The 16,912-nt window shown below is 35.3% G+C and overlaps 1 protein-coding gene across 1 annotated transcript; it reads left to right on the top strand.

The window, feature by feature from the left end:
• The first annotated feature begins 7,720 nt into the window (after nt 1–7,720).
• Nucleotides 7,721–15,708, top strand: LOC133323274 (uncharacterized). Its single transcript, XM_061532215.1, has 8 exons — nt 7,721–7,866; nt 7,941–8,221; nt 9,068–9,943; nt 11,959–12,119; nt 12,280–13,587; nt 13,702–14,079; nt 14,179–14,228; nt 14,994–15,708. The coding sequence occupies exons 1-8, from the start codon at nt 7,727–7,729 to the stop codon at nt 15,706–15,708; spliced, it is 3,909 nt and encodes a 1,302-aa protein (XP_061388199.1). The 5' UTR covers nt 7,721–7,726.
• The last annotated feature ends 1,204 nt before the right edge of the window (nt 15,709–16,912 follow it).

Genomic DNA, 16,912 nt, shown 5'->3' with positions numbered 1-16,912 from the left:
ATTATCTAGAATGCCGATAGAGTCGGATATTGTAATAGAAGAAATTAACGATGACGACTTACTAGATTTTGAAACTACGGCATTTGACGATAAAGAATACACTGAACTTCGAGAAACGATTATGAACAACAAGGAAAGACTCCCGGATTTGAAAGTGGAAGGAAACAAAATCTACATACGGACTAGACATATTGATAATGATTTAACAGAATTCGAATGGAAATTGTGGATACCACTTGACCTCACCTACGTACTAATAGAAAAGGCACACCATTACAACAATACGGTCCATGATGGTATAAATAAAACCCTGAATCGGTTAAGGATGTTCTACTACTGGCCTAAGATGGTTTCACAAGTCAGACAGTATGTTCAAAAATGTACCACATGTAAGGAAACAAAACCTTCAAACCAGAGATTAAACCCTACCATTGGTAGCGAAGTTGTGACGGAAAGACCATTCCAAAAGTTATATGTGGATTTTCTTGGAAAATATCCCCGATCAAAAATGGGAAACGCATATATCTTCATAGTTGTCGACCATTTTACAAAATTTACCTTTTTGCATGCTATGAAGGAAGCGACCGCACAAAATGTTGTGAATTTCTTAGAGAGCCAAGTATTTCATACTTTCGGCGTCCCGGAGATCATACATAGCAATAATGGCAAACAATTTGTTTCCAAATTATTCGAACAAATGGTAGATAATTACAAAATACAACATTTAACCACAGCGTATTATTCCCCACAATCTAACGCTTCTGAACGAGTAAACCAGTCGGTATTGGCTGCTATAAGAACCTATGTTGAGAACGACCATCGGGACTGGGATTTATATCTACCGGAAATTGAACAAGCCCTTCGAACCTCAGTGCATTCATCGACTGGCGTGAACCCTTTCTTTGCTTTATTCGGATATAACATGTTCACAAGTGGCACAGATTATAAATTAGCCAAAAAACTCAAATCCCTCTCTGATCACCAAATAAAACAACTACACAACAACGATAAACTGGAAATTATGCGAGAAAAGATTAAAAACAATATGCACCAGGCCTTCGAAAACAGTGCAAAAAGGTATAATCAAAGAGCACGTAGAGTTACATTTTTACCAGGCCAAGAGGTGTATAGAAGAAATCACATGTTATCTGATTTCAAAAACAACATAAACGCCAAATTTTGCAAAAAGTTTTTAAAGTGTAGAATCGTTAGGCCAATAGGGAACAATATGTATGAGCTGGAGACAGTGCAAGGCAAACCATTGGGAAATTTTCATGCCAAAGATATTAAAATATAAACCTTGCAATAATTCTGTGATATAGTTATTTAAGTGCAATATTAGGTTTAAAAATGTATGTGTGTATGTCCATTTTTTGCCCTTTTGCATTTATTTATATCATATTGGAAATTATTGACAGATTTTATATTTAATTTGGCTAAGAATATTTTTTCCAATTATTTTCCGACAAACCCTTAGAAAATTTTCATGCTAATGATATAAATTTTTATAATTCTGTGATATAGTTATGTAAGTGCAATATTAGGTATAAGAAAATGTATGTTTGTGAACGTCCATTTTTTTTGCCTTTTTGCATTTTTTTATTATATCAGCAATTATTAACAGATTGTATATTTAATTAGACTATGAAATATTTTCTTTATTGCCCGGCTTTTGAGACTACAGGGCGTGGGAGTTCCCCACGTTGGGACAAAAATATAGTTCGAATGAAATCTAACACCACAAAGGAAACGACCCTATTCTGATTGAAACGCCTGCTACACTTACAATACCTACATACCAAGAATCACCAATAATTACGATATACCCTAATCGACACAATCTCTTTATTTTCACAAAGCAGTAACACTACCTAGCCATGACCAACCAACTTCTAGGCACCTTTATAACAGCGCACACAACGAACTAACATCACATAAACACATATAAACATGTGACATTTGCAAACAAATATTGACTGCAATAAACGTGGCAACATATTTGCGGGCACTTTACATCACAAAAAAATGTTTTCTTTTGGTTATCATATAAAATCACATCCTCAACAAATTCTACCTGAGGTTATAAAAAAAAAAATAAAAAACCGACAAAAAGTCATAATAGCATATTGTGTAAAAATCCGTATGTTTCCTCATTTCATTTTCATCATTCCTAATGACAGGCGTATCATAAACAATACTTGTATCGCCAAAATACACAATAAACTATTTCCATAAAATTTTAATCTTTTTCGCAAGTGAAAATAACCCAATAACACACATTATTAACAGGCACCAATTTTCCTAATACACGTAATTTCCGTGAACTATGCAGATGTGGAACATTGTCTCTTTTTAAGAAATCAAAATGGTTATTATTTATCGTGATTTATATTGTCAAAAAAATCTGTCCATTTTTGCGAATTTTTTCCGAGTTTTTTGTTCAGAGGAAACAACACCATCATAATTTATAGGTCACACTGTTTACAAACAGTTTCTTTTTATACACAATTATAGATTTATAAATATGGAATGCACTGATAACAAAAAACAAAAAAACACTCACCCGTAAATTGCAATTTTGATAAGTGATCTCCAAAAACGTGTATTTCATTATCCAATAGATACAAGTATTCCGATGAAATTATCAAAGAAAATCCAGGATGGTTCCAATTGAATAGATTGGGAATCTCTGCATGCATATATTTTTGTTTGCTGGTTCCGTGAATCATTCACCTCGGTCACCAAATCACCAAACAACTGAAAATAAACAAAAGGAACATTAGTAAAATTTTGTACAAACAACAATGAAAATTATCTTGAAATAATACAGGTAGAAATATGTGCGCGGAGTATAAATTTATTAAAATGTCTATTAAAAAAAGGTATGGGTTACAACCCATTTCCTCGCATTTATTCCCACAGTTCATATAAACTCATAAATTATCAATTTTTAAAATTCTAGTAGATCAGACCATTATTTTTTACAAACATATCCACATTTTTTACACGCACATTATATAGCCATGCAAACAAAAAAACACTAATAAAATTAAAGATAGGTCTGTCTGAAACGAACAAACAAACGAAATATATTTTACCTGTTGTAAAAATGATCACGTCCACAAACGTTCCATAAATTCACACGTCCCACACCGCATAGTAAACCACCTGTTACCGAAGGTGGTAGCCAAAATCTTCCTGTGTACCATTTCAGTGATTCCGATTGGTTCAAAGACAGTTTGTTCGAAACCATCTTAAATGTGAAGGGGTACACATCAAAGCATATCACCAATAAATATCTGCAATAAAAAACGACCCAATTAGTAAAAAGGAAAGACAATTTTATTAAAAGAAAATGTTTTACTTACCAAAACAAAAAACAAATCAGTTCTTATGGTATCATGACCATCATAATTGGAATGTACCTGAAAGAAAAGAAAACAATTTTAAATTATTCAGCACATCAACAAACATTTTCTAACTTCTTACCGGATTATGCAGTCTAAGCATCACCTTTAGCAACAAATTGTATGAATGTTTTGTCGCCAAGCACAGACTTTTCCACTGGTTGTAGGGCCATAAACAAAGGTCCAAACTACCTGAGGTGTTCCATTATGTTAACAGAATTATAAAAATCAATTTTCTAAAAATAAAGAAAATGAAAAAGGGTTGTAAAAATGTGTAAAAATTTATAGCAAAGATCTACTTACCAATGCTTAACATTCCGAAGAAGTTACGCCATTTTTGACAGCACATACATTGTGGTGTACATAAATGTAAACCGCATACATTTCTGCCAAGCCATAAAAATACCGCCAAAATGGATGTGTGTATCCATTCAAACAAATGAGACGGCATGAATGTACTTAATGGTTATGTGTGAATGAGTGGCCAGTGTCGCACACACACATATACAGGTAGTATTACCCACGCCACTTTTTATGTTACACACACACAGCCATGAATGATGAAACCCACGCCACTTTTGGCACCACACACGCACATTCAATTTTTGCACTAAAATATTTCTTATGGTTTTTCTGAAACAAGAAAAGAACAAAATCATTAATATACTTCGATAAATTGTTCAATTGTGAATGCTTACCTGTAGATTTGCGTCCCACGCCGGTTTCCATTTCCATGTATGCCCATTCCTCGTGGACACCAGGATTCCAAGGACTGGTCGCCCATTCATTCATTTATATTCTCTCCTCACCGCAATTTTAAACAAACAAAAATATCATGCACATCACCATGTCCATCGGTTCCTTGGTCATGATGATGTTTTGTTGCATGTGAATATAAATTTTTGTATAAAAATAAAATAAAAAAAAACACAACCGGCAGCAATTATCCGAGATGATGTGTTTGCTGCTGCCGGCCAAAAAAAAAGTGAGCCGGATACAGTAAGCTCAGTACAGCGGTTGAGAAATTCATGCGTTGCCATCTGGTCTGAAATTTAGGCCTGGCAAATACAACCCTGTCGAGTGTAGGGATCAAGAGGTAAGAAGGAAAAATGATAAATGTCGGAAAATGCGCGAGAATCCCAGAAAAGTGGGAAAATGGCATCTGGCTGCGGGGGTATAAAAGGCATAACGGGGGGAAAATTCGATCAAATTTATTTGGTGTTTGGTCGAGAGACTATAATTTATAACAAATTTTCAAAACAAAAAAAAAAACAAAAATCCCCAAGATAAACAAAAAATCCCCAAAATTTATTAAGACTTGTGTTTGTTTTTTATTGTTGAGTGCCTTATGCCTGCGAGCGAACAAAATAAAGTAAGTAGTGTAATTCGGTAATATTTTATGTGTTTTAATGTTGGTGTTTTGTATAGATCTCGCCAACATCCTCATCAACTAAAAAGGCAAGCATTGGCCCCTCCAAGTCGTTGCACGGAGGAGGTCATCCGAATTTTTTTTGGGGCTTATTCGGCAAAAAATATTTATGTGGCTCACGGTTTTAGAATAATTGGCTGGAAGACGGTTAAGCCCAAAGTGAAGACAGCACGCCAGCACAAGCTTGAACGCAGTTGGCCAATAAATTGATGTGTCTGTCCGTCCAAAAAATCCTGGAAAAATAAGTATCTGGAAACCAGGTAACCATTGTTTTGTCGAAATTTAAATGCCAATAGCCTGAGGGATCTGAAAGTAAAACAAAAAATGAATTAGTAATCAAAGACCAAATTAAAAACAAGCAAATCACCAAATGACAGAAAATTTAAAAAAAAAACCAAACAAAAATATATTTACTAAATTTTAAGTGGTAGATTAAGTGTGTTATGTGTTAGTATTTAGTGATTAATATCTAAGATTTTGAATTGTGAGAATTTTTAACGCCTAACAAATGCGACAAGTGTAGGGTTACCCCAAATATCTTATTGGAAACTTGCATTTGCCTATTTTGGGGACCAAATGGTAATCTCCCCAATAACGACTTAAGAGAGCTCTTTTAGGTGAGGTAATAGTATAATAGAGTGGCCAGAAGGAGCCGTTTCAATAGATTGTGTGGGTAGTCTGAAACAGTGACTTATCGATGGTTTTAGGTGTTAGGAATTCAGAATATTGACTAAGTGTTTATGTTAGGTTTAAGTAATCAAGAAATAATGAAATTAATAAATATTGTTTATGTGTGAATGTTTAGATTAATATGAATTGCTAGTTGTTTTCTGTGAGGGAGGAAGATTGGATGATGTTGCAGTAAGGTGAGTGTGTGTGGAAGCAGGGGCCCTTTAAAATTAAGTGTTTATGAGGACGAAAAGGGTCAAGGTTGGGCGGGCGAAGTGCGGGAATAATTGACACCAAATTCCCTCGTTATGGTCGTATGTGTGTTGTCATTTTGTATTGTTGTTTGTTGTTCTATTTCCGTTTTCCTTCTTGATTGTTCGACCCCTAGGGCTGATGGTGGTAGGGTTGGGAATTCACCCCTAAAGCGGTGCCCCGACTGAGCTGGTTGGAACCCCACCAGGAGCCGCAGTAGGCGGTACGCAACACAGGGTTAAATTATCCGAGGAAATTTACATGTGTTTTCGTATGCAATATTTTTTGCCCCATTATGTGGTAGGGTCAATTAACCGAAAAATACTGTATAAGGAAAAATTATACCCTCCTTTTTCCCAACACCATAATCTGACAACCTTCCTCTAGTCCAAAGATATTTCCCTCTACAATTTGCTGCCGTAATTCATTTTTCTTGAACTTGAACCGGTTCTACGAAAAATTCCCTCTTGTTGAATGCCTGTAAGAAGAGAATTTAATTCTTATTAGTGAAAAAAATTCGAAGAGATGTTATGTCAAGGTATTATTCACAACAGTTCTCAGCACCATAAAATATTTCTTTAGGGCAAGTCTGGACTATCGTTATATCGTTCTAGATGATCCACGATAGAGCATAAAAGTTAACGTTGTGTATAGAAACATTTCATATTCTTGATGTTTTTTTTGGATTCAAGTTTCCCTTGCAATGAAATCTTCTATATACGGTAAGTGAATTATCGCTTTTTAAACGTTTCACCATTCCAAGTGCATATTTTCTACAATATTGTATTTAGGTCACATATGCCTTATGCCATGGCACAATGAATAGGTAGTCCCATGGCACAATGAATAGGTAGTCCATTTAGCGCAGCTGATGTCTTGATTAACTGTCAAAGTGCGTAATTTCTACTTGAATTCGATTTGCAATGTTGCCAACCATATGAAATATTATAAGGAAAAAAAATTTGACAGATGGTCGAGACAAAAACAAAGGTTTTTGTTTTGATACATCACCTTATTATTGCATCATGGATATATCAAAACAAAAACACACAATATAAAATATAACAAATAAAAACTCAAAAATTATTAAGATTTTAAAAATGTTTAAAGAGAAATCGCTTAATGGACTTTTTTACAGGACTAACAATTAATATGGACACTTTCAGGTCTTCACAACATTTTTATAATAACACTGTGCTACAAAGTAACAAAGAAATGTTTTCAGGTATTCTAATGTAACAATTCTGTTTAGTTGGAGTCCCAGGATCACGAAAATACCTTTGGTTTTTTTGGTTCACTTCGAAAATTAATTTTATAACGTTAAATGTAGATTTACCGTTATAAAATAGATTTTCATTTTGAAACTCGATTAACTTCATTTATTTCTAATAGATTTATATTAGAAAGCGATATCTCTTTAAACATTTTTAAATTTTTAATAATTTTTGAGTTTTTTATTTGATATATTTTATATTGTAATACGTTACGTTACCACTAATCACTACTACACAATTAAAATTACGTCATACGCCGCCGATTAGACATGCAAATCAAAAGCATATGGCAACATATAAACACAACAAGTAGTTGGCAACTCCATGATACAGGTATTTTTAAAAGCCAGCGGTTTTTAGGGGTTTTTACAGGAACAAAAACAGTTTGATCACTTTATAAAAATTAAAGAATTCGTACATTGGTTCTCGCTTAATTATCGGAAATCATCAATATACCTTTAAGTTTTAGAAAACTGCGTTAAAATCCGCAAAAAATGCAGTCGAACTCTGACACATTAAAAGAAAAATAATGCGGCATCCTAGCAGCAAGCAAGCCATAAAGAAACAATGACATTAAGATTTATTTGTTGTTGTTGTCGTCGTTAAGAAAACATTCCACTGAAAGTTGATTAAATTTCTTTTGTTTAAAAAAGAAACAACAACAAACGTGGAGGAGGTGGTATCACATACGTGAAATGGAATCAATAGATACATTAAATTTCTCGGAGCTGCGAGATGCCGAAATTGTGGCCCGCATGCGCAAGTGCAATTATGAAAAATTTAAAAGTTTGGTGCGCATGCACTTATCCTTTGAATTGGACTTAAACACTGATGAGTGAGTATCGAGATGCGACGAATGTGTTGTTCTCCCCACATAACTTGTACTTCTCCTTTCACATTTTCTTGCAGATTTGATTTGCCCTGTCACGAAATTGTCTATGAAGACAAAGGCAAACTTCGTAAATGGAATCCTATGAGCAAAAAACATAAACATGGTGCTGTTGTGGCGGCCCTAGCATCAGGTTCAACAGGTTGTGCTTCGGCAGTTGGCATAAAGGGCTCATCATCAAATGGTACAACACAAAATGCCAATTGTGGTATTAGTCCAACGGAGAATTTACGGCAACATGTTGATCCTGGATTTTTGTTTCATTTACAAGAATTAAAGGATTTCCTAATGTCGGAAAAGAGTAAGTATTGACGGGAATTTAAGGTATAGATTTTGATGTGAAATTATACTTTTTTGATGGAGTTTATTAGTATAATTAGACAAATTTAAATACCTCCAGCCTAGGTGTCAATACTAGGATCTGCATTGCTTATTATCTACAAGCACGTTTTTTTTTTGTTCTTTGAAAACCCGAAAAACTAAAATGCATTCTCTTCGTTTGGGAAATGAATCTTCAATATCAGATCTTTGGACGTACATTGACAGTTTTCTGTTCGAAAATTATGAATCCAGCCGTGAACCGAAAAATAAGACATTATCCTAACCTTGGTTGTAAAAATTGTATTTTCTTCAAAATATCTAAAACGAAGCTGGATTGTTTTATGGGGATAATGGGAATTGTTTTCATTGGAAAATCGATTTGGATTTCTAATTTTACTCGTGAACCCGCATTTTGTTTCTATTAGGATTTTTTTTTTTTTTTTTTTTGATGGCTCCTAGACAAAAAACCAAAGTCTATAGAAAATTCGTCTATAAAATGTATTTCCTATAGAAATCTCCGAGGGTATAGATAGAAGATTTCATTGCAAGGGAAATTTGAATCCAAAAAACATCAAGGATTTGAAATATTTCTATACAAAAAGTTATCTTTAAGGCTCTATCGCGGATCATCTTGTTTTAAAAATGTATTTTATGGTGCTGAGAATTGTTGTGAATAATACTCTGGCATTGCATTTTTCCTGATAAACAATATTCATATTTTTTCTGTTAAAAAATCTTCATATGTTTTCAAATGTAGGTACCTTTTTTCCATTGGAAACATCTCTTCGATTTTTCCACTAAAACAAATTAAATTCTCTTCTTACAGGCATTCAACAAGAGGGAATTTTTCGTAAAACCGGTTCAAGTTCAAGACAAAATGAATTGCGGCAGCAAATTCAAAATGACAAACCACTCGATTTAGAAGCAAGTGGTTATTCAGCTCATGATTGTGCCACCGTTTTTAAAGGTTATTTAGCCGAATTGGCTGAACCTCTACTAACCGATGCTCATTATCCTGCCCATTTACAAATTGCTCCATTATGCTTGGGTTTAAATTTACAAATGGATAATGCCACCAGCGGCACAACCAGCGATCACGAAACAAAAGAAGAAAAATCATCGACTACCACCTCCAGTACAGGTGATCGATTTAAAAAAGAATTGCACGTGTTGCATTCAATACAATTGTTACTCTTGCTATTACCCGATGAAAATCGCCAGCTATTACAACACATCACCGATATACTACATGCGGTTGCCTTAAAACAGAACATCAATAAAATGGGTCCTGATAATTTGGCCACATTGTTTGCACCACATTTAATATGTCCACGTAATTTACCACCCGAAGCTCTACATTATTTGGCTCGCAAAATGTCTAGTATTATATCGTATATGATAATAAGAGCTCATGATATATTTGCTGTTCCCGCTAAATTGGCAACCGATATAAGAGCATATTTTTTGGAGCGTAAACGTAAGAAAACAATGTCACCCGAAATGACATTAGATGAATCGATATCGGATGTATCAACAGTAAATACAGTGTATACATTTGTTGATCGTGAAAAGACTGCTGCAGCGCATACAACAAATACAACCGATACAGAGCTGGCACAATTGTATGCACACATACAATCAATGCCGGAATCATCGAAGAAACGTCGTTTGATTAAACAATTTAATAAACAAAATGGTCAAGGTAAGTGGCAATCAAATGCTGGCTATACGTTCGATAAAAAAACAATAGAAGAACATTTTCAGTCATCAAAGATAAAAAAGATTGACTTTTGTCTTCAGAAAGAAAGAAATCTAGGTTCAAGAAAGAACTTTCCTATAAACAATTCGAGTCTGTAAAAACCCATTTTTGGTAGATGAAATATAGCCTGAAATATTCCCAAGATACCAGTTCTCAAAAAAAAAAAAAAAAAAAAATCTATACTCAAAGGATGTATTTTTAAAGAAGAAATACCATCTTCCTGTCGGTGTTTTTTATATAAAAAAATAAGTTCCAGTATCCAAAGGATGGGTGTTTCTATAATATAAAGGCAACCTGTATGTTATGTCCTTTTCTTAATGAAAAAAATCCAGCATATGAGAAACCAACCATCAAAGAAAGGATTTTTTCCTATAGTAAATACTCCATGGGATAAAAATTCTAGGTTCCAAAGATGTAATATTTTATATAAAGCAAATACCGTTTCAAACGATGTACTTTTTTCCATTGAAAAAATCAAGACTCCAAGTATGGATTTTTTCCAAGGCCTAAATAATTTTGTCCAAGGCCTAAATAAGCCGTGGATTAACAAAAAATCAGAGCCTATACTAGGCGTGGATTTTTTATTATTTTTTTTTCAGGGCCTATATTAGGCGTGTTTTTTTTAATAAATAAATTTTTTTTTAATAATTTTGTCCAAGGATTATAAAAATAATCAGAGCCTATATTAGGCGTGGATTTTTTATTAATTTTTTTCAGGGCCTATATTAGGCGTGTTTTTTTTTTAATATATATATTTTTTTCAATGATGTACTTTTTTCCATTGAAAAAATTCAAGTCTCCAAGTATGGACTTTTTTCGGTAGAAAAAAATGCCAGTTTGCAAGTGCTGCTTGGCGCCACGCCGCTTGATCTTGAAGTGAGATGTAGGGCTATCATGTATAAGCTTAAGCGTGGCTTGCAGTTGGATGAGGATGAGTGGCTCAGGCCTTCTGATCTGGTGGATGGGAAGAGTAGACAGCACTATACTTCGGGAGTGTGTTGTTGATAGCTGGATGACAAGGTGGACGAACAGTGACAAATGGAGGGTGACGTACGAATTTATTCGTGACGCAACGTTCGTAGTGGACCGGCCAGACTTTCGCTTCGGCTTAAGTACTGGTTTCATACTGACGGGGCATGGTTCTCACAATGCGTTTCTGCATAACAGAGTCCTGTCCCAGACGTATTTCTGTGGGTGCGGAATGACTGAGGACTGGAAACATATACTGACGGAATGCTGTTACTACGATGACATTAGAGATTTAGCAAGTATGGATATATCGAATGGAGGGGCGTTGATTTTTTACAGTCTGTGAGGACATCATGTTAATTGTTTGTGTAGTGGGTATTTGTTCAACGTCGCCACTGCCTGGGGCAAGGTATTTCCTTGCCGCTTGCGTTTTTTTGCTGCTGTCGTATATTTTTGTTTTTGGATACCAGCCTGGACTTGGAAGAGGCTTCGGTCTCGAGCATGAGCGGAGGTTTTCCGTACCACGGGTGTCAGGTGCCTCTGGATCTGTCGGTAAAGCCTGACAGGTGTGGCCCCCTGGGGAGCTTTACGGGGGTTGTGGTTTCGCCCCTCACCAAGGGGAAGTGCTTTACATGCCGATTGGTAAAGCACTTCGGTGCTAGTGCGCTGGTGGGCGCATTTCCGCCTGTGGTTCAGCCACTGTGAGGTAGGCCAATAGGCAGGTAAACTTCTCAAGATACTTGTAGAAAAAAAGCCCGTATCCAAGGATTAACTTTTCTCTATAGGAAAAAAAGCCTCTAAGGATTGATTTTTTTCTACACTTTTCTTCAATGAATAGACTTCTTACCATAAAAAATTCCAATTTTTTTTTTTGAAAAACAAATTTTATCCTACAAAGAGATGGAATGGTTTTTGTTGATATTTCGAGACTACGGTGTACCCACGTTCCCGCATCTCTTAAAATATTTTCTTCTCTTTTCTATTTCCAGGAACACCATTACAATTGCAGGCCATGAATCGTTTAAAAACCACTGAAAATTCTCGCAGCTCAAAATCATTGAGTGACTCAATTAAAAAACACATTTTCAACAAGGGCCTAATATCACGAACACCAAAACGTCAACCTCCCATACCCAGTGTTGTTTTGGAGGTACGTGTTTTATTTATGCTTTAATATATATACATATTTTTGGTACTAATGTAAACACCATGCTTTTATGCTACTTACTCCCACTCAAAAATATTCTCTAATTTTCTTTCTCTGTTTGTGTGTTTTTTTCTTAACCTCACAAAAATCCTTCTTTTTATAGACCCCTAACAGTTCCAGCATGAAACAACACAAACAGAGAGTACTATTCCAAAGTCCCAATCCCACGGCAATCAGTGCTTCATCATCATCATCCTCCATAATATCATCATCAACTTCAACATGCCCATCTTCATGGTCCATGACCAATTCCACAAATTCTGTTAACCTCACACCATACATTTTCAAATCACATCCTCTACAAAAATCCATATCCTCATCTTCATTACTAATGAATCAACAACAATTGCAACAACATCATCAACACCACCAATTGAACGCTGAAGATCCAGAGTATAACTCTTCATCTTCTTCGTGTTCAAATCCATCGGCATGCAACACTTCGAACACTAACTCGGTACATAATACAAATAGTAGTGATGGTTTAGTGCACAAAACTAAATGCGTATCGGCTCCTGTCAGTCGTCAAACATCTTCCGATTTACAATATCACGCTAACACGTCAATAACATCTACCACATCCTCATTGTCTTCGGGTATATCGGGCAATCCCATTGATCCAACTTGCTGTGTTACCCCCTTGAAATTAATTTCGGAAGCAGCTAAACAATTAATTGCGGGTCCTGACAAAAAATCGGTAGCTTGGGATGATTCTCATTTAATTGATATTGAACGCATTTCAAATCCCTCAACGCCAATGCAACAAACGCCTTCTAATGAATTGAAATCTCGTTACAAGTCAGAACCGAATTTGAGCCTATCGCATAACATATGTGAGACTCCCAGTTCGTCGACCTCCATTGCCCATGATATGATTACACCCATTACCAAGCTAATGCCGGGAACATATATAAAGCGCAAGCTCTTGAAAGGTGTTAGCATGGGTAATTTGAAATTTCCCTTTAGTACACCAGAGTCTACCAAACGTTTGGTACGTAACGTATCGTCTTCGCTGAAACGGCGTTCGAGTGACGATTCGCAAATATTTCATCAAATCGAGGGTAGTTTTGCCTCAGCAAGTAGGGCAGATAATGCACCATTATTGCAGGATATGGACGATGAAGATTTGGATGATGATACATTTGAGGATGATCCGGCGGGTGCTGGTAGTGATACAGAAAATGATCATCGGGTTGTGGGTAATATTGAGTATTCCCATGGAACGGGAAGTAGCTCCTCGGAGATGCCCAATTTTACAGGTGCTACTGCAACATATCAACAGCTTTTATTGCAACAAAGTGGTATTTATCGTAATTTGGATTTGATTACAAGCACGCCATCACTGCTATTGGGTCGTCGATCAATGTCGCCCATAACGAAATCAACACAACGCATGCCGAAGGCAATGCAGGTAATGTTTTTTTTTTGTTTGTTTTCCCACACATACATAAATAATTCTATTTTTTTAACTCTGTGTTTTTATCTGCAAAAAAATATTTAAAACTTTTATTTTTAATTTTTTTAGGAATCGATTATGACACCCCGTTCACGTAAACCTGTAATGGTTCTAACCACCACCACCAGTTCCACCGATCAAAATCAAACCATTAATCAAACGGTAGATATGCTGGATTGTCCAGAAGAAGACGAATTAGAAGATGGTGACGAGGACGAGGATGTTGATGATGATGACGAGGTGGAAGATGATGAAGACGATTTGGAAGTGGAATTAGAAGAAGAAGGGGAGGAACACCTTGAAGATGATTCAATTTTATGTGGTGTTGTAACCAAAACGAAACCATTAGATATCCAGACTAATCCACCCCATCCAGAAGTAATCAATGAAGATGCCACCTCTTTGGGTGGTTATTCCGATATATTAAAACGACAACAGCTATTACAAGCCAATCATAGTTTTGTTATGCAGCATAAAAATGCTTGTGTTCAGGAATTTCACTCAGAGGAATCATCTACAACATCGAATAGTTGTAAAACGAAGCAGCAATTAAAAGATGATCAACAAGCGGCAGATGTTTTGAGTACACATTTCAAGTAAGTAAAAGAAAAATGTGATGGTGTTGTTGTTGGTGTGTGATCGCTATTCAGTCAGTCATTTCCGGTTGACCTACCTCATCTCGTAATTTAAGGGAATTTCCGGTAAATATTTTATGCAAAATCATTCATATTTGAGTGTAGGAAAAAATCCCAAAAAGGATTGCGTATGTGCAAAGCGTGTTTACCTGCCTAAGGATTTTAAATAAATCATTTCTACAAAAAATTTCCTGACTCAGGGGAAATAGTTTTTGTGCAAAAAATCTAGGCGCTCGTAAAATATGTCTTTGGTCTGTTCATCTTTATCTTGGGTCGGAGCATGGGCGCAAATAAGACTGATGTAGAAGAACTTCGCTTTTATACGGATTATAGCAATTCGCTCATCTACTGGAGTGAATCTGGAGACGAGGTCTTTTATTCTCCTGTTAACCATAAATCCGCAGCCAATTTCATGTCTCGTTTCATGGCAGCTATAATACAGGGCATAATCATATGATTTACTTACGCCAGTCCCTTTCCATCGCATTTTTATCGCATTTCCTGTAATATCGGTGCCTGTTCTGTACAACAGGCGCACATTTCAAGGTCTATATTACGCATGGATTTTTTTAAATAATATTTTTCAAGGCGTAGATCTTTTAAAAAAATTTCCAAGGCCTAAATAAGGCGTGGCTTTTTAAAATATTTTTTTGCAAGGCCTAAATAAGGCGTTGGAGATTATTTAAATTTTTAATTGAACCCCTCTCCTTTCTGTCTTTTTTTCAGAGAGTACTTGTTAACACGTAGTGTCCTTACAGCACCACCAGAAGATACATCCTTTACTAGTCATTCGGATGATTTCGAAAGTTCACGTGAACTCGATGATATAGACGAGAATCGTTTAAGTTCTAGTTTACTCTATTGTCTGGATGGTAATCGTCCTGAGAGTGAACATGGCGATGATGACAATGATAAAACCCCAACAGAGACAAATAATGAGAATATTGGAAATAATGATCACAGTTCTAATGATACGGCTAATACAAATGAACATCTTAGAATTAAGGAAACGGACACAACGGGCCCATCAATACCACATGAAGACCATAATAAAAATCAAGAACATGAGACTGATGATAGCAACAGTAGCTGTATATCACAACAACTACCATTAGGAGCTGGTAATAACGTTACAAATCGTTTGGCCAACAATCCCTTCGTTATACTTAACAATGCACGTAAGCGTGCTGCAAGCAATGATATTGAAAAAATGTCTTCAATACTGTTTAACAGTCAGCAACAGCAACACAATAACAGCAGTAGCTATCATAGTTTTAATAAACTATCATCTGCAGCAGCATCGTCTTCAAACCAGTCGGCGGGAAATAAAAAAATACTCAGCAGCTATAAGGCGAATAAAGAGAATTGTGAACAGAATGAAAACTATGTGACAAACAAAAAACTAATTATAAGTGAATATCCCGGCGAGACTTCCTTCTAAAGAAAACAATATGTTTGATGGCCACTTACCAAAAAAACAAACGAAATAAACATATACGTATGTATTGTATGAGAGTGTCGTAATAACCGTTGTACGGTTACAATGTTAAAACTAAAACAAACAAAAAAATATTATACATAATGTTCTATTTTTCATTTGTTTATTATTACTATATTTAATATTAACTAAGTTCTTCCTAATTCTTCTAAATAATGACGATTTAGTTTTTAAATACAAAAATTGTTTATTTGTCTAAACAACACTTTCCAAACGTTGCATATGTAACCGTGCTGCTAAGCTGTTAACAAACAATTGTGTTTATAATTATTGAAAATTAATTGATATTGGTATTAGAGAACGTTTTACGTTCCCTATCATAAATTGTAATTATTTCCTTATTTCAATTATTTTTTTTTTGGGCAGCTTTGTTTTTCCCCTTTTTTGTTTAATATGAATTTAATTATACAAATAATATTAATTTTTTTTATTGAGAACAATTTCTATAATTTGTTTTCCTTATTTAAGTTAATAAATTATATAAAAAAAATCATACATACACAAACATATATTTTCAATAATTAATCATTGTTAATTAAGACATACCAAAAAGAAATATAAATACATATACGAATAATGATTAAAAACTAACAAAATAAACTGTGTGTGTGTTTGTGATCTCTTCGTCGCATAGTGTTTTGTATTCTATTTTCCTGGCTTCGTCACTTATTTCTAATTTGTAAGAAAATCCAAAACTATGAAATCTCAAAAAGTATAGGTCAAAATATTGAAAACAGTTGATGTGCCACTAAAGTCAAATATTTTCCGGTTTATCTCTTCGCTTCAACCACAGTTTTATTGTTAAATGTGACTGGGGTCATATCATCCTTCTTACTAGTGATCGAGAGCGACATAACCGCTGATTACAGTTTACTCACACGCGTTCCAGTATTGCAACACTTCAGATGCTCCGTTTGTGATCATTGATTTAAACCTCTTAAATCTAGATGACTCTGTCATCAGTAACATAAGGGTGTCTGATGAATGTTCCTTTTCGGATCATTTGAAGATCTTCTTCGTCGAGGTTTCTTGTGACAGAGGTAGCCGAAATCGTTATAGAAACCCGAGAAGAACAACTACATACACGGAACTAGTTCACCTAGGGGAGTTGCCAATCTCCTACTAGGCGGGTCTTCCCGGTTGGCGG

This window comes from Musca vetustissima, unplaced genomic scaffold (assembly GCF_032173495.1).
Source record: "Musca vetustissima isolate MV318-11 ecotype Yass unplaced genomic scaffold, APGP_CSIRO_Mvet_v1 utg21392, whole genome shotgun sequence".
NCBI lineage: Eukaryota > Metazoa > Arthropoda > Insecta > Diptera > Muscidae > Musca > Musca vetustissima.
The sequence above is the reverse complement of the archived record's forward strand: the minus strand, read 5'-3'. Positions and strand labels throughout refer to the sequence as shown.